We start from the raw sequence: 19,246 nt of genomic DNA on the forward strand, positions 1-19,246 counted from the left end.
CACATTTTATTAAATATAACAATTGAAGGACCGATGAAGCAACTATCTTGATTTCATATATATAAGTACCATAATTCACATAAATAGTTTAGGAGAAAATATTTACCTTTTCAAGCTGTGGGACATTTTGCGTAGCTCCAATGCCTTTGTCAAACAGGCCGACCATAGAAGGCTCAAAGTTGGTCAGATTTGTGCTGAAATGACTGCCCTCTTTGTCAAGAATCAGATCAACAAGAAACAAGCTATTCCTCTTAGGCCTGTAAAGAATCAAAAATAAAATATTCAAATGCTGATCTATCTTTTAAAGAATTTTTTAAGTACTCAAACACCTGTGCTACATAAGGACCTAAATCTAGACTCTAGTACAGAATATGAAAACAACTTTTAATAGTCCATGTGCACTAACAGAAAAAAAAAAATCATTCAAAGTGATGCATGAATGAATTGAAAAATTAATACTTTTTATATCATGTGATTCATCATCACCTTTACAATCATTCACTACCATCTTAATCATCATCATTTCAATCCATATTTCCAGGATTGCCCGCTCATTAATGCTCACACAATCCTTGGGTTATAAGAACTGTTGATGAAGTCATCAATACAAGATTTGCAATACATTTGTGCAGACAGATTCTAAAAGGATTCAGTTCTGTGTGAACAATCCTAAGAGCTGGCTACTCGATGATTCATTATAATTAATAGCACATTCACACAGGCATATCTTACTTGTAAGGACTGTTGATGAGATCATCACCCCAGTTCATCTCTTCTTCGGGTAATTCCATGACGGAGAACGATGAGTCAATTATCATCTGGGTGAAATTCACCAGGGAATCTTGGACCAGATACCTCAAAGAATCCTTAAGAAAATATAAGAATAATAAATATCAAACTATTAAAACCTGTCAAAAAATTATATTAGAGACAATGTGAAATATATTGGATCATTTAAGTCTAGTTGGCAGGCCTCATGATTGTTTAATCAAATACATATCCCTGATGCAAACAGACACTAATGTAGTATTGCAAGAAACTTGTGTGATCAATTGCAGGTCTATAGTTGTTCCCTAAATAAGTCATATGTCTTGCAATTAATCACAGATATACCACTGACTGTTTATCTGCTCTTTTCAACAAGGAATGTAATCTGATTTGCTAAAACTAGAATAGATCCATAAATTGTAAAAATGCAAGAGAGATTTGTAATTGATTGCAAATATTTTCTTGCAACATCCCCCTAAGACTCACAGACAAAAGATGAAGAGAGAGCAACATTGAAAAAAAAATATCTAGATATATGACTCACCTGCATGCAGAACTTGACCATCTCCATGAACTTTTTGAGTTTGGATCGTTGGTAGACCTCCCAGTTAGATTCATGAAGGTTAAACCATCCCTTGCCTACATCACGTAGACTGGTCCTGATAGCAGCACGGAGTGTGGTGATCCAGGTGTCCTTCAGGAATAATTGGACCTGAAACAAGGAAGAATATTTATATTAATTTCATTCCTTTATTTCCATTTTCAACAATTACAGTTTCTTTTGTACATGTTGACATATATAAATAACAAAACATATTTCAAATATTCCTGTACAAAAATTAATATTCAAGATTATTACAAATCAGGTTGGAAATGGAGGAGGCTGCTAAAAAGCAGAGCTTGTAGAGTGCAGCCTCCTAATAAATATTCTTACAGTTGTTTAGCATATAAAAAATTAAAATAACAACTTGAGCATGAACCAGTTAGATTAAAAGGAAAAATAGGAAATTAAAATAGAAAAGGAAATAAGAAAGAGAGATAAAAGGTCTCCAGAATCCAGCCCCAGCACTCACAGACGGACCTCGCCGATCAACAGGGAAACGAAAGAGATGTAAAAGTGTATGTGACATATTTACACTAGGTGCATCGACACTCGCCAGGATACCTGACAATTCCAAGGAGTGTTTTACAAAGATCTATGTGCGATTTTTTTTCCCTCCATAAGATCAAATGGTTGGCAATACGGCAACGTTTCAAAAGCATTTAAACGTTTTGACTCGGCCCTATTACTCACCTGTGAACTTTGCTGGCTCTGGGTCTGTTCAAACTCCTCTAATCTCATGTACTTGGTCATGGGAACGTGAAAGAGGGACATGGCCGACACCTTGTTGCACTCTGCTCGCACCTTGTTGACAGCAAAGATGGCCTCCTCCCGGGTGAGGAGCGAGTTGAAAGCAAAGTTGTCGTACTGCTCATCGAACGGGTACGATGGGACATCAGGGCACATACCTGAATTAAATAATGAATGATGGTGATCATAAATACTTGAATGTAACATCACTATATCAGACCTGCCAACCTCTGGGAATGAAAAATTGTATTCTGTGATTAAAAAAAAATGTATTTTTCTCCCCAAAAGTGTATTTTATAATAAAATGCATATATCTCACCCTGGTTTTAAAAAAATTATTGGAAAAAAAAACAAGTTACCTGAGATTACATTTATATAATAACCATATTTGTGTAAGTTTTATGAAATATAGACATATAGAGATGATTTTTCTCAATAACTTTTTTTTTTACAAAAACTTATTTTTTTAAAGAAAAAACGTACTGCCGTATTTTGGTTGCAAAAACATACTAAATACACCCAAAACGTACTGGTTGGCAGGTCTGCTATATCCTTTGTAATGCTACAACAAAACCGACTCCAAACCTACCAATGATATGCCATTTGTAATAATGCAATAGCTTTGATCTTTCTGGAATCAGTTTCATTAGTTGATTCACAGTGATATGGATACAAGAAGTGATCGTCATTCCACTATAAAATAATGAACATTTAGCAAAAAAGATTGGGGGTGCAAGAAGGACTGTGATATAGAAAGTGAGATGCTTGAAGCTGTAAATTCAGATCTTTGAGAGATAGACAACAGGGTGGTGTGTCATATTAAGAGTAGATAGTAAAGTTATGTATGATTTTACACATAAACTGGACCATGTTCTTGAGTTGCACATGAGCTATATAGGGATAATATCGAGCTCAAGGGTAACTAGTCCTCATTTGTAAAGTCATGCACAACTCAAGGACGGCTTTATGAAAGGGCCCTCGGGATGCTATTTGTCAGAGTAGGATTTGCAAGAAAAAAATTTTCTCACCTGTTTCTGGAATGACTGGAATGACGGGTTCGGGTAGTGTGACAAAAGCATACGTGTCAGGACTCTTGGCAACGATCCTGTCGAAGGTGATTCTGTTCATTGTTCTGCAGAATTCAATGTTGACCTCTTTCTCTAGGGTGTGTACATAGTCATCAAGACTAAAGAAATAATGACATAATGGAAAACATAAATTGTACATTTTCCTCACAAAACAATGACAAACAAAAATAGATAGTATCTTGAAAGATGGAAGATACAAAAGTAACTGACAAAACAAAAAAGAAATGAGAGTAAATATATGAATAACTGAATAAAATTGATGAATAACAAAACAGATTTTTAAAAATAAAATACAAATTCAAATTAAAAATTACTCAAAATAAACAATAAGTCTAGATACTTATGAAGTAAACTTACAATTGACAGGAATATTGTTCTGAAAACTTCCAATATCTGAATTGGAGAATGGATCTAGGTACAGTATAAACAGCCAGAAGAGGGGATTTTAAATTTTGATAACTTCTGTGAATTTCTGACCTTTTAGTCCACTTTTCCTCATGTGATCATTTTTTTTAGTGTTCTTGTTGTCACTGTTCTCATATCTACACAAACACCATTTGTAATACTCTATCAAGCTTGTGTGTGTAAAAATAGGTGGTCGGTATGGATTTATGGTATTCACACCACCAAAACCAACTCAATAGCAACCTATGTAATATAATTGGTAGTAATGTAACAGCTTTTGGCTGTCTGGAGTTGGTTTTGCCAAAGCGACTGTGGCATTGCAATATACTCTGAATACTGTTGCAATCATCATTTCATCGGTATACCCACCTCTTTGCTTTTGCCAATGAAGGAGCACCAGTGGCCCACTCCACCATACGCCTTAGACTCTCAGGATCTAGTTCACCTACACCTTCCATTGGCATGAAGTCAACGTAGAGGTTATACCTGAAACAATCATAATATTCGAGAATGATGAATCTCAAGGAATTTCTGGAATAGCAGAATACGAACACAAGGCATTAGCAATATTGTGTCTTGCCACTTGTGAAAATAACTAGAAATATCGCAATCTCCTTCGCAACGCAACAGAATCATATCCAAACCTCATTGTGAAATATCTGGTATCGAATGTAATACCAAATAAAATTTGAGGACAGTTATTTCATGAAATGCTAACTCCTTTCCACCTTCCCCTGCCTCTATTTCACCCCTTTGATATGAATGACATTATGGTAGTGATATTTTTCATGTGTGACAGTAAAATGTATTTGCGGTTGCAGTACAGCTGCAGGCTCTAGAAGATGTAGCGTCATAATGAGTTTATCATTACAAGATTCAGTGCACCTTCTAACCTCAATCCTACTACTCCTTTCCTTTTTCAACTTATGCTTATTCCATATTTTCTTAGTTCATCTGCATCTCTTTGTACAGCTAAAAATGAAGCTCAAAAGTTCTTCTTAAGACATGGTCACCATCCCTCCTGAGTTAATATCTTATGAAAAGATAATATGGAAGGTGTCCTGGATAACACAATCCCGCCAACTGACGGTCTACTTATCCAGACGTGTATGAATTAATCAACACTGATTTTTATCTTTTTCCTAAAGAGTGAGTCAAATTGAACCCTAATGCTAAATCCTACACCCACCCTACCCTTAATCCCAAACTCTGACCCAAATACTTATCCTAATCATAACAGGTATAAACATACCCCCACACAAGTAAGTTTCATTACAATCTCCAAGCTCCTTTCCTTCAACTTATGCTTATTCCATAAGAAAATGGACATTCAACCTGCCCGCAACGTCAACTCTCTCTACTGCTTCTACTCATCATCTCTCCTCGCCGACTCAAGCCAGTATCTCCTCATCAGCTCTACTACTCAAGCTGTTCTCAACTCATTAATCTCTTCTGGTTTACATTCCTTTTCAGGACCACTTTCAAGAAAGAATACTCTACTCTCAAATCTCCACTTTCTCGCCTATCCTTTTCTTCTTCTTCTATCCACTGTTTCTATAACACTCCACATGGTGTACTGTAAACCACATCAGCGAATCTCCAAGCATTTGGCAATGAAATGATAAAATTTACCTTTGGTTAAGTGTTTCCTGTTGGCACAACTCTACCCTTTATTTAGGGAGGGCTGAATAGTCCAGGGTTGTCACACACCCTCTGAGAGCTAACTTACCTGAGCAATGCTTCTGTGTGTTGTCTCAGATGAAATGCTTTGCCTACAGCCATGGCAAAGTTTGTGGGGTCCTCTGCAGCAAACATCAAGCGGATTCTTGGGACCCAATACTGACCAGGAGACAGGACTGGAGTATTCGGTAAAACAGAATATTTGGAAAAGGAAATACACTATTACATTTCAAAATGTAAATTAATATGTCAGAAATTAATTTGGATTCTAATTTTTATTAAAACACATTTGCTGTGGAATATAGATTATCAACATCAGGATATAAGCAAATTTTGAGTTTTCTTTGGTGATTTATAGCATCAGATTAACTCTTAAGCAAAGTTATAAATTTATTCAAAAAGAATACATAAATATCATTATGAGTATTACTAGCACACCATTGCAAAATACATCCACTATTAAAATAGTGTCAAATAGAAATATTACAAAAAATAAATTGTGGCAAACTAATTGAGGGTGACCCCCCCCCAAAAAAAAAAAAAAATGCCCAATAGAAAAGAGTTTGGGAATTTAGGGGGAAATTTGGGTTGCTCCAACGGAAAGCATGTCCATCTGCCTTAGATATGTTTTGCACTGCTTGAAGCTGCTTCTCATTCTTTTACAAAATATGATTTTTCATTTTTTTCCAGACAAACCTTTGCCATTGTTGCCTCCATCAACCACCACATTGCCATCTTTGTCAAGGATGCGACCACTCAGATCAGTCTTCTGCACAAGGTATAGCTGAGTCTCGGGGTCATAGGTCAGCATACCCACATCAAACCATTCATATTCAATGCTGGGATCTTTGGGGTCCACTGCAATGGAAAAGCATTATAAATTTTCAAAACAAAATCCTCCTTTCCTTCTGCTATTTTGCATGACCTCTCTGGCTATAACCCTCTAATCTGTTCAGTGTATAGGCCTACTCAATCACATCACATAAATTTGTGAAACACATTTCTTAATGAATTTATCAGAATTAAAGTTTCTAATACAGAATCTAAATCAAAACACTTTGATCCAATTGAAATTTTATCTAGACCATGATTCTTATGAAATTTATACACAATCATTCAGACATCCTATTTTTTCTTCTTGTCGGTAAATAGGGGAAACATAGGCCTAGAGGTACGCGTCCAGTGTTGATGTTTCACAAAGCTGTTCATGTAGTCACACGGGGTATGTCACACAAATGGATTATGTTCTAGGGTGCTAAGTCGGCTATGAGAATCCTGAGGCTATGACCATGTAGCTTTGATATGGCAAACAGTCACACACTCACACACACAAGCAATGAAAAGGATAGGATGTGTCGACTTACATTCCTCTGGTGAGTCCCATGCAGGAAGAAGGGCTCTTCCTGGTATGGGTTTCCTGCAGCCATTGTCCTGTCCAAGCTGAAGCCACTCCTCTGGAGTTCTGCAGTCAAACTCCATATCGGTGAAGATCTCTATGGGCAGGAAGGGTGGGAAGGGAGCCGGATCAGAGCCCCCGGCTCCGTTGAGCTTCACAGCCAGGTTACCCTGGATCTGTTTGGGCATGAGCTCGCTGGTCTCTGCTCCGACTTGCTCCAAGAGCTGCTCCAGGTCTTGGCTCTGGTAGTCCCGCTTCCGTCTCTCAATCTCTATTTTTCTAGGACAGCGGCCTGGCGGGACGAAGTAGGGTAGCTGCACTTTTGGTTTGAAGGACTTCTCTGGGAAATCCTGTGAGGTGATTGAAATAAAAGAGATGTCTTCTGAACAGTCCATAACATATAGCATTTCAGTGTAACCATTTCAATTTCAGAATGTTATTCAGATATAACACAAGCATTTTCTTTGCTAAGGATAGTGGCAATTATGCATGTTCTCATATTCACATGACATATACATGTACATTCCACACTTGATTTTCTATTCTTGTACTTCTCATTTTCCTATAATTATTATAGAAATAAAGCTCTCACTGTTCTTTCCTAAAATTCAATGAGAAAGCTATTTCTAGATCTACATTAGTGAACGTTTATTTAAATACCCTCCATGCCAAAGCTAAGATAATATAACAAAAATAGTAATATTGCAAAATAAATTGTTTAATATCTAATACGCTAAATCCAAATTCTAATCTCATAGTTATTTTTATTCTAAATAACCCACAATGGTGTAGAAAACTTAGAAAACATACTGATTTTGCCAGGATCTCACTCGTTGGTCCATAAACTTGTTTGTCCATCTCCTTTGCAAACTCTTCTTGTGCCTGAGGTCCAGTAAAGTTTGTGACCTTCGGTGTGTGCTCGTCTTTGGCGACATTCCACAATACATCTTGTTGAGTCGGAGCCCCACTAAGAACATTCTAAAAAAAACATGAGATACATAGCCAGAAAGAATTGGGAGATAATTTATGAAATCCAGTATGAATAGGGGTATTAAGAGAAGATAGAATTACAAAATTATTTGAAATATAGGCAAGACTGCCTCAGGTACATTCGATATGATTTTTTTCTTCAAAAGATGATCAATCAAGAATGAATTTGACAGGTAATCTTTGTAAAGATGGCTAACCAGGCACAAGATAACCTTCTGTTCAGTATTTTGTAGTTTTGCATTAATCCAGGTTTTAACTGTATTAAGAAAATAATTTACAAATTGATACACACAGAGTACTATTCAGTGTATCCGAGCAAAAAAATAGGAGAATAGGGTCATTCCATCTGGATTCACCCAGTGGTTGCACCCGACTGTCTCAGAATTCGTTGTAATTTGGTATACATAAAATTCACCATGGCCCAAGCACAAAACAAAAAAATTAGTCCAATCGGTCCGTCGGTTCTCGCGCTACGGCCCGCCCTTTTCTCCTTGTTTTGACAAAAATGGGCGTGACCTTCAACTTTCAATGGCCACTGCGTCGTTATGTGTTGAACAATTTACATGAAACTGGTACCATTTGATAGGAAATTCAGAGAGGAATCCAAAACATGCATCGAACAATGTATTGGAGCAATTTATAAGGTCATAACCTTTGACAATAACCCTATCTAGGCCGGGGGGGGGGCCTTGGAGGCCCCCCCTCAACGAATCGCGTGATATTTTCGCCAAAAATTTTTTTTGACCGCGCCGCTCGCTGACTTTTTACTTTCAAGTCTTGTGCAACTTTTGAGACCAATTTTGCGTCACCCGGGTACCTGGTTCTGAAATTACGCAACATTAAGTAAGTGCATGTCAGACTGAAAATTGCTCAAAAACGTGATTTCGTGTACAAAGTCAATGCAAATTGTGTTTTCAACCAAAATTCATAAATGTATGATTATTTTTAGTTTTGCTAGTCTAAATGTATTCATTTTATGCTTTTTATGATCACAGAAGAGTCCCCAACAAATTTCATTGAAAAAACAATGAAAAACAAAAGGTCCAAAAAACAAGGAAATACATAAGAAATTGCGAAAAACAATATAATACATAAGAAAATGACTTGATATCCCAATTTTTTTCATGTACATTTGCTAAGGACACCACAAAGAGTTTCTATACCAAAAATTAGTACGTTTGGAGCTTTATTTAGGGAGTTAGTATGAGTATGATTTCGCATACTAATTACGCATTGGCCATTGAAAGTTGAAGGTCACGCCCATTTTTGTCAAAACAAGGAGAAAAGGGCGGGCCGTTGCGCGAGAACCGACGGACCGATTGGACTAATTTTTTTTGTTTTGTGCTTGGGCCATGGTGAATTTTATGTATCAAATTACAATGGATTCTGAGACAGTCGGGTGCAAAATTGCACATTCATTGGGTGAATTGGCATGGAATGACCCAATAATTTTTTTGAAAAATGAAAATAAGCCAACAAAACATGCTACTATTGGAATGAATCCTTAGAAGCATTCAAAGTTTGCAAATAGGGTTTCATTTACAGTAAATTTCAAATGAGAGAAAAAAAGACTGAGCAGCATTGAAATAAAGTTAACATACTCCAACTCTTTTTGGTCCATCACCGCTGATCACATCAGAATAATATCCCCTCTGTTTTATTTCAGGGTACTTGGGTTTGTTGTCTGTCTGGATTGGGGGAAGCTGAGTTCTGTTTGCAGAGAAAGGCCTTCCACCATCTCTGCTCCTCAGGGAATTTCTTGAACTCATGGTTGGAACTACAACATGAAAATTAAAAAAAAAACAGGAAATGGGAAAATGAAGTAAAAAACAATTAAGATTTAATTGATTCTCAAATTGAAATACATGGGAAAGAAAAGTTTGAAGATCTGGTCATGGTAAAAATACATATATTTCAAATGCCAAATTTTAAAATTGCTCCCGAAACTAAAATATTTAACAATGGCCATTGAATTCCAAGGTAGAACTAAGCACCAAACATTAATTTTTGAAAAAATATTTTTACAAATTGAGTTATGCATTGTAATGTAAATATCTGTGGATTTTGTAAAATGGTGCTTAAAGTCTGACTTCTCTGATAGTTTTTTTTTCAACGTTATGGAGGTCCCAAAACCTCATACCCCATAGAGTGGGTTCTGAATCTGAGGAAGGGGCAGACCAAGATAATTAATATTTTGTGAAAAACACAAATTGAATTTCATTTCTATGGTCACTGCTTCCAATTTAGCCCCTCCCCCCCAAAAAAATGCTCACCCCCCCCCCCCAATTTCTATACCACAAAGAATGTAGGCCTACGGCTACGGTATATTATATACATACATCCTCATCCTCCCTGTAATATCCTGAAAAAAAGAAAATATAAGAAAAAGAGTGTGAAAAAGAAAAGGAAAGGAAAAAGAAGAGGAAAGAAAAAAAGAAAAATAAAGAGAAGAAAAAAAGAGAAGAAACAAAATAAATTGAAAAGAAACAAAATGAGAAAAGAACATAAAGTCTTTAAAGAAAGAACATTAAAGGAGAAAAGAAAATAATTAAGAGAAAAAAATAGATCTAGTAGTATTAACAAAGTAAGAACAAAAAGGTCTTCCTACGCCATGTACCTTACGCATTCTCATTTAGTGCCCCCCTCCCCCATCTTAATTGAGCTGACTCTTGGAAGTTGGAGTCTTGTGCTTGCCTTATTTTTTGCTCAGAGTTTGAGTATGAATTTTGGCACACTTATTTTTCATAAAACAATATCAAATTGATACTAGGGCCTCTAGGCCTACGGTACTGTTGTAGTAAGTCACCCCCACCCCCATACAGGTTCACTACCGACGGGGCTATCAAGAGAGGGCGCTGGACCACTTGGGATACTGGAGCCAGACGAACGTTGTATTTGAAGCTGGAACTGAACGAAGAACACACACCTGAGGAATCTTTACAGATAAATACATGTGTTTATCTGTTTTACGTTCACTTGGTTTCATATACCACACCTAGTGGTCAAGCTAGGGGCGCGACCGCTACAGTGGCGCTGCGAGCCTGACTGTGCTTGCTTTTGCGGGCATTTTAGAAGAAAAATAAAAATAAAATTAATTTGGGAATAATTGTCTCGCGGCGAGCTAACGGCCCCCTATTGCGCATCGGTTGAGCTGATCCCTATGCCCCGCTGCGTTGGGGGGAAATGGTCGCCGCTCGAGTGAGATTAATCAGTTTTTGCTTGGGCTAATCACGGGTGATAGGACTAAATTTAAAGTCTTGTCATAATAAGTATATTCTATGAATATTGTCCCTTGTTATATGTTTGCGTTTGTCCTGAGTTGAGACGTTGAGTCTTGATTTGGGGCATTTTTATGCAATCATCCCCTCTCTTTTCTGGTCAGGTTTTCGTCGCGGGGACTGATGGTAGTTCCGGTCCCGTGACGGAAAATTCCACTAAAGCAAGGAGAATACACGTGTTGTTGTCTTGTGAGTTTGTTTTTAGTTTAGTGCTTTTATATCTGTTTTCAGTTGTGGACGAGTGCTTTACGTTGATGTGATTGTGTGTTTTGACTGTGATTTTGGTGGTTTCGGTGGATTTTGTGTCGTTTTGCGAGTGATTTGTGAGTGCACTTTTTGTTGTTGGGGTGCTTGACGCGGACGGACACGGGTGATACGGCTGGGCTGGAGAACGGCTCGGAACGGGGATCCACGGAGCGGGGCAGCCGCGTAGGGATATCTTCCGAGCTTACGGCCGGCGCCGCCGCCATCTTGTTTTGGAATCGTCGACTCAACGTTTAGCATTTTCTTTTACGAGTGAAGGTTTTTGATTTAAGATTTAGAACGATTTTGGCCTTGCGGAAGGTGTTAGAGGCAAGAAATAGGTAGGAAATTGATTGTATAATTTTTCGATTATAATATTATTAGTGCAGTGGTTGTTTTAGCGTGTTGTTGTGCTCCTCGAAGCTGGGTTCACCGTTAGGACTATCTAGATTAGATCTAGAACAAGGTTAGCCAATATTTTCGGATTGGGCTAGGAAGTGTGTGTGTTGATATACTGTGTAGGGTGTTTGCGGCGTAGGTGGCGTAGTGTGAGAACCCACCCACTCACTGTAGTGGGGAGTTCAGAAAAAAAAAAATCATTTGGTGAGAGTGTGGGGTGATTCGGCGTGCATAAAATATTTTGTGTGCTGAACTTGAACTGCAGTGTGATAGAACCAGCTTCGAGGATTAATAAAATAAAGAGGTAAATTAATAACAGACAAGTTAGGCTTAAAGGTTAATATAAATATTTTTAGAGCTAAAATTATTCTTTTTGGCAGTGCTAGTGTAAACTATTAGTGACAACCGGACTAAATTAATTTAATTAATAATAAAAGCAAGAATTTTATACGATAAATTGGGCTCACATTTGGACCTAATTTTGTGGGATAGATTTTCTGGATAACTTTAGCAGGCTTTTGGTGGGGCCATTACTGTGCCTAACCAGTATCTGTTAAAGGTATATTTCTGGACTTTACCGGTTTTAATAATTTTAGTTGCTACAAATTAAAGAATTTTATATGATAAATTGGGTTGGCATTTGGACCTAATTTTGTGGGATAGATTTTTTGGATAACTTTAGCAGGTTTTTAGTGGGGCCATTACTGTGCCTAACCAGTAACTGTTAAAGGTATATTTTTGGACTTTTACGGTTTTTATAATTTTTGGTGGCTGAAATTAACTGGCTTTTATTAAATAAATTGGGTTTACATTGGGACCGAATTTGTTCAAATAATTTTAGTAGGTTTCAGGTCGGGCGTATTACTGGGCCTAACCATACAAATTAATTAGGGTATACTTTTAGACTTTTTTGTAAATTAGTTGTTAGGAGAAAAAAATAAGAAAGAAATTAAATACCCAATTAAGACAAGTTAGTTGGTTAATACTTGTGGGGTTTTTGCGATTTTAGTTGCTAACCGGAAATACAGGAAAGAATTTAATAAGGTAAATTGGGTTGGATTTAGACCTAGCTTTTTGAATAATTTTGGGATAACTTCAACAGGGTTTTTGTTGGGTTTAGTATTGAGCCTAACTGGACCTGGATAGGGTAACACCAATCAGGGTAAAGACAACATGGACGGGGAAGATAAAATCCCCATCAATGTATGCTCCTTTGAGGAGTTTAGGTCGCTAGGGCTAAGCTCAGCTCTAGCTGGGATAATTCAAGGGATTAGAATGGATCATGGGGAGATAACCCCTGAGCTTTTTGGGTGCAGTCCAGTACTGTGCAATAACCGAGAGCTAGCGGCAAGAGTAGATTTCTCTGGGGGCACCCAGGGGGGAGAAACTAGTATTTTCACTACCCCCAGGGGGCGTCCCACTATGAGCACCCCGTGCAGGGAACCAGACCCGAATGGGGCGGGGCCAGGGGGTGCTTATCCATATGATCATTACCCACCTGCGGCAAGCCAGACTAGTGGGTCCTGGGGCACCAGCCCCTCGCACCCACTACGGGGTGAGCGGGGGCCCGAGCCCCCAAGCAACCGAGGGGCAGGCATGGGGGGTGGTGTAGATCCGAGGGGCAGACCCAGGCACCTCGTATGCGAAGGGGCTAATGAGCCCTACGCAAGTAGATGCATGCAGGTAAGTGGTGATTCTAGCGAATGGTCAGGAGGTGATGACCTCCCCACTAAGCACCCCTCCCAAGGGGGGAGGCAAGGGGCAGGTATAAGGACCAGGGTAGGAGATGGAAGGGGCTCCTCAGCCCCACCCCCTACCCCAGACTACAGTGCAAGAAAGGTGCGGGCGGGTATTACACGCCCAGCCCAGTATAGTTCGTCCTCGCCGCCTAGTAGTCCGGCGGTGTCACCTGCGAACTCAAATGCTTCCTCAGGGAGGGGGACTGGTAGTGGGTTACCATATTACACGCTGCCAAAGTCCCTCACTTTCGATGGCAAGGGTAACTGGAGGGCTTTCTTCAGGAAATTCACCGCCTTTGCTGATCACCACAACTGGACGGCCACTGAGCGTGTAAGCCAGTTATATTGGGGTCTGAAAGGGAAGGCGGAGGATTATCTGCTGATGGTCTTAGACCAAGAGCCAAATTTGCTTTATGCAGACTTGATATCCAGGCTACAGCACCGGTTCGGGGAGGAAGGACTATCCGAATCCGCGCAGTTAGAATTTGTGGCGGCCAAGCAGGCACCCACCGAATCCCTGTCTGAATGGGCGGACCGGGTACTCCAGTTAGCAATGCGCGCTTTTCCAGGGGTCGATGGCCCCTACCCACATAGACAGGTGGTCCTTCGCCTGTGCCAGGGCGCCCTCAACCGAGAGGCGGGGTGCCATGCACTCACGCGAAATCCATCTACTGTGGATGAGGCGCTTAAACTCATTGAGTGGCATCAGCACGTGTACCGTGCTATGTACGGGCGCCCTAAAGCAGTGTCTCAGGTTAATGGAAGGGAGGTCCGTGAAGTGGAACTGCCCCAAATCTCTAGTAGGCCTGAAGGGGAAGTGAATAACGCGGCCCTCGAGCGAAGGATAGCAAACTTGGAGCGCAAGACAGAAGAACGCTTAGGCCACATTGAACAAGACCTGCAGCGTCTGGATGGGTTGGAACAGGACCTCAAAAAGGTCCTGGAGGCTGTTCAGACGAAGCCAAAGCTAGCGTACGAAGGTGGAAGGTCACCTGGTGGTGACCGTTGCTATGAGTGCGGCCAAACTGGTCACTACAAAAATAAGTGTCCCTTGGTCCAAGAGAATAGGGCCAAGGTGCAAGTTTCTTTTGTAGAGGACCAGGAGGGAAACTCCAGCGGGTCGGAGGAGGTGGCCAGCCCCCGGCCCCCAGCGTCAGAGGCCAAATAGAGGGTTCCAAGCTAGCCAGTAGCTCAGAGGAGCCCTCTGTCGGCTCATCTGAAGGAATAGCAGAGGGCATGCCGGAGCACCTGATAGTCCCCGGGAACAACGCAACAGGAATAGCTACTTGTGTAGAGGGAATAACTGCGGCTGCAGCGGGGGATCCAGTTGGTCCCTCGAACACCCAGATATCAGACCGGGGCGAAGCCAGTCTGGAATCAGTTCCAGATGCTCTCCCTGGACTTGGGTGTGCAAGCGAGGTTGAGGAGGTAGTGGTGTGCAGGTTGGAGTCACGTTCTACTCTCAAGGTCTCAGTTGTTATAGGGGGGCAGCCAGTAAGCGCAGTTGTCGATACCGCAGCCGAGGTATCCATCATCTCGGATAGGCTCCTGCAGTCACTGGACCCCCAGCCCCCTAAACTGAGAGAAGTGATCCTGCATGCAGCGGGACGGGATATGAAGATGCGGGGGACAATTGTCGGTCCCCTTTCCATAGAGCTTGGGAACCAGGTGTTCTCAGAGGAAGTTTATGTAGCCCCTATAGCTGATCATATGCTCCTGGGGCTAGATTTCCTCAGCAAACGCAAGGCTGCAATTCACCTTCAAGATCCTCACATGCAGCTGGGAGGCCAGAGAATCCCACTGTGGTACAGTGATGATCCTGGGCGGCAAATCGCCCGGGTTCATGTGCTTAAACGAGTAATTGTCCCTCCCAATGCAGTCAAGCGGATCACCGGGGTCTTAGATCAACGGTTAGGGGGTTTCATGTTCAATCCACAGGGAGGTTTACAGGTCCTGGTCCCTAGCTCGGTTCACAGGGCTGGGGATACATTGGAGTGTTATGTTATAAACTCCACTGATAGGCACCTTAGGATGACTTGTTCTGAGGTGCTGGGGGAAGCAGAAGAAATAGAGGGGGAGATGGGACCTCCCACTGTGGATAAAGGGGTCCTTCAGCTAAGTGTAGATGAGGGAGGCGAGTTGCCTCCTCACTTGGAAATCTTGATCCTACATGTACGGGGGATCACTTGGCAGATTGTCCTGGCGTTCCTGGATGACGTAATTGTCCTAGGAAGGATTTTTGATGATCACTTGGACAACCTGGAAGAAGTTCTAGGTAGGTTTGCTAAGTTTGGGCTCAAATTAAAGCCCAAGAAAAGCGTCGCTGGGATTGCGGTTCCCTTGTACCGGATCACGGGCAAGCAGCCGTACTATTGGGGAGCGAAACAGAGGTCCTCTGCGAAGAATATAAGGCTTTCCAAAGCTGGGCCGCATTTGGCGAGATGGTGGACGATGTCATGCCTCTTGCGGGGCAGGCCGCAAAGGTGGGAACTCCCACTGGGCCAGGCCTGGAAGATTGCCCAGTATTTGTGCTAGTCCAGAAGGGTTCAGCGCATAGGTGGAGCCAGTCCTGTACAAGGCGGTCAGGGTGAGGCCAGTGGGCGTTACCGATGGGCCGCTGCCCATCGACCGGGTATGGGTGGAATGGGAGAAGGGTCCTACCTTTGGGTCAATCAGACTACGTGTCGAGTATTTCTGGGTGCAAGTGAGGGAAAGATTTATAATTCCCTCTAATGTACGTAAAGGGATTACACGAGCACGGTCAAGAGGGAAGGTTTCTCGCTGGTAACTTTAGTGCCGGCAAGGGTAGTCTCTTCAGTAGCTTCACCTATGGGGAGATCAGCTGAGTCGCCTCTTCTTTGTACCTTTTGTGTCCTTTTGTCTATGTTTTCTGTTGTTGTTTTTGTCTATTTAGGCCATGTAGGGAATGCTTCATGGTCCACTTTGGAGGGGAGTGTTTTAAATGGCCCTTTCCATATCATGGCAGCACTGACGCCCTCTTCCTGCACCTGGGGGACCTAGGATGGGCACTGGTGGGCCAGTTTCCCATCCGAACGGGAATGCTACGTTTTGCACAGCCCTGGTATGAGGGTGCTTCACCAAGGGAGGGACAGCGGCAGCTCACTGCTATGGGAAAGCGGAGCTTTCTGGGGAGGGGGGACCCTCCTGGGATATGGGTGTTGGTACGGGTTTTGTATTTTTATATATATATATACGTGTATATATGCAGCTGTTTTTATACGTTTTGTACGGATTTTTTGAAAGAACCTCAGGGAGGTGTGAATATTAAGTTAAAAGTTATTACGGGTTTTAATGTTTTCAGGTTACTGTTTTTTGAAAAAGTTTAAGGTGTTGAGCAAGTTTTTTGCACAGTTGTGCCAAGCGTTTTGGACAGTTTTTGCAGTTTTTGTATATAAAAGAACAATTTGTTTGATGGCTAATTATGCAAAAATCATACTTAATCATGGGGGAGTACAATTTTGCACAAGTGGTTTTTACCAAATTTAAGGGGGCTTGTGCAGTATAGCAAAGGAGGTGCATGTGTATGACAAAGCGTACATGCTGTTGCTAGTAATATACATTTGGATACATTCTGCGGGGTGTTTTTTAAAATGTTTTGGAATTCCTACATGAGCTCGTTTTTGCTTGTGCCCAGCTGGGAAATAAGGTTTCCTGGTTGGAGTATTTGGGAGCGGAAAATTTTTTCCTCCCTCTACCTGATGTCTGGTTAAGAAACTCGAGGGACCGAGTTTTATGGAACGGGGGGGACTGTTGTAGTAAGTCACCCCCACCCCCATACAGGTTCACTACCGACGGGGCTATCAAGAGAGGGCGCTGGACCACTTGGGATACTGGAGCCAGACGAACGTTGTATTTGAAGCTGGAACTGAACGAAGAACACACACCTGAGGAATCTCTACAGATAAACACAGGTATTTATCTGTTTTACGTTCACTTGGTTTCATATATAGTGACGTATTGTATTACCGGACACTATCATATTTCCGGACGCACATATAACTGCGTAGGAAATCAATTTCGTACCGTAAGACTTCCGCAGTTCAATATCACAGATCAATTCAAAGAACGAGATTGCAAAAACAAGGCGAAAATATAACTTTTACCTTATTTTTCTCTAAAAATGACAGAAAATGCTTGAAATAACATATAACACAGTTTTGGCATTAACAATTTATCCCAATTGATCTATTTTCTGATTGAAATACGGACTTGATTCGCCGAATTTCAATCTCGTACGCTCCATCGATTAAATCATCGTCGCGACGGCTAGTTCTCAATGTTCCCGGTACCCCGGCCGTGCGCGAGGTTTACCGTGATGGAGAGCCGTCAATGATCGACAGCGCATCGATGGAACTTAACTTGATGACTGAGTCTTACGATATGAACGAGTGCAATATCGAACGCGCAATTAAAAAAAAGGAAATTAGTTAGCCAACGCAAATTTATAACAAAGATCTGATCAGAATCGTTATAAGAAAGCAAACAAAAACTTAGAATTTACTCATGAGATGATTAATCTCGAAAAAATCACACCAATTCTTTCTTACATCATTATAATCAAGAATATTTTTACCCGTCCGGCGCGCGTCCGGAATTACAATATAATTTGTCACGCACGAAAATCATTGTTTTTCGCGGAGGGGTATGCGGCAAGTGCGGTGCAAAGAAAATGGTTGGAAAATATAAAATAATTTCATCATATTCATAATTTTCAGAATATTTGGAATAGCAAGTGATAATTTTTCTTGATTGTATTTCCTCTAGTTGTCATTTTTAAAGCACTGAAATGAATGTGTCCGGCAATAGGATACACTGCCATACCACACCTAGTGGTCAAGCTAGGGGCGCGACCGCTACAGTACTATATGTGGAATACTACTACTACACAGGTTCATATTTGATTTTGAAATTCAGGTAAAAAATGTCCAGTTTCAGAAATTTCGTCAGGCAGATTTCTACGTTAACTCTCTCTCCTTAATTTGCTGCTGTGTTCTTCCACCGCAGATCGCAAACATACGTACATAGCCCCGTCCGCGCTACAAAACTTACATGTAGATAAGCATACGGGACTACATACCGGTTCTCGGCCCGAAAATTGTTCGCGTCATTCTTAAATAATCTTGATTGAAGACGACTGTGTAAGATCATCAAAGGATTTGTTATACATACCTAAGTACGTGTCATTCTTTAGACCTCTAGATATCCGGAAGGACAAATTCAGGACTGGATTTTCTTGTTCGCAATATTTCTTGTCGACTTCGAGTTCGTCGTCGTTGAACAGGTTACACGTATGATCGTTGTGTCATACCGATCGGTTGCTAGGTTATTGAATGCACGTCGTCGCAGAGGTCGAGCCCTCGATCTCGTCTGCTCCGGCCCGGGCCCCTATGATGCTCCAGGCATGCTAGGCCGACAGGTTTTACTCACTCCGAAATCCACACTGCAATAGGGCCAATAATTCCTCTTTCTGAATATGAAATTGAAAGAGAAAAAACATTAGAAACAGTAGCATAGCTACTACGCAGGGGCCGGGGGGGCGGTGTTGGTTACATTTTTCATACCCACCCCCCCCCCAAAAAAAAAAAACAGAACAAATGAATTAATGTTTCTTCCCCTTTCTTCTTGCAAAAAGAACATAAATCAGAATCAATTTTATCGATTTTATAAAAGAAATTAATCAGTTTCCCAAATTCTATGAATGAGCCGAAACTGCCGCACATATGAAACCTCCATAATGTGCATTTCTGTGGAATTCCCTTAATTTTCATTCTTTACATCTTTACCAATTAAAATCCTAGCACGCAGCGCTTAATTGCTGATTGGTTTTTACAATCAAACCTGACAGGGATATTTTGAGAACTATATATGGAACACGGAAAAGAACTTGA

General features: G+C 40.9%; 1 protein-coding gene across 1 annotated transcript in view; it reads right to left on the reverse strand.

Moving 5' to 3' along the window:
* The window catches only part of LOC121422261 (dynein heavy chain 1, axonemal-like), a 77,703-nt gene extending 59,019 nt beyond the window's left edge, over window positions 1–18,684 (reverse strand). Inside the window, exons 1-12 of the mRNA XM_041617175.1 lie at window positions 18,528–18,684; window positions 9,280–9,455; window positions 7,499–7,666; window positions 6,657–7,038; window positions 5,989–6,150; window positions 5,342–5,468; window positions 3,982–4,098; window positions 3,148–3,305; window positions 2,063–2,277; window positions 1,313–1,480; window positions 733–866; window positions 107–257 (exon numbers count right to left, since the gene is read on the reverse strand). Coding sequence (XP_041473109.1) covers window positions 107–257; window positions 733–866; window positions 1,313–1,480; window positions 2,063–2,277; window positions 3,148–3,305; window positions 3,982–4,098; window positions 5,342–5,468; window positions 5,989–6,150; window positions 6,657–7,038; window positions 7,499–7,666; window positions 9,280–9,447 — 1,950 coding nt within the window. The 5' untranslated portion in view covers window positions 9,448–9,455; window positions 18,528–18,684. The remainder of the gene's footprint in view (window positions 1–106; window positions 258–732; window positions 867–1,312; window positions 1,481–2,062; window positions 2,278–3,147; window positions 3,306–3,981; window positions 4,099–5,341; window positions 5,469–5,988; window positions 6,151–6,656; window positions 7,039–7,498; window positions 7,667–9,279; window positions 9,456–18,527) is intronic.
* Window positions 18,685–19,246: the final 562 nt, after the last annotated feature.

This window comes from Lytechinus variegatus, chromosome 10, assembly GCF_018143015.1.
Source record: "Lytechinus variegatus isolate NC3 chromosome 10, Lvar_3.0, whole genome shotgun sequence".
Classification (NCBI taxonomy): domain Eukaryota; kingdom Metazoa; phylum Echinodermata; class Echinoidea; order Temnopleuroida; family Toxopneustidae; genus Lytechinus; species Lytechinus variegatus.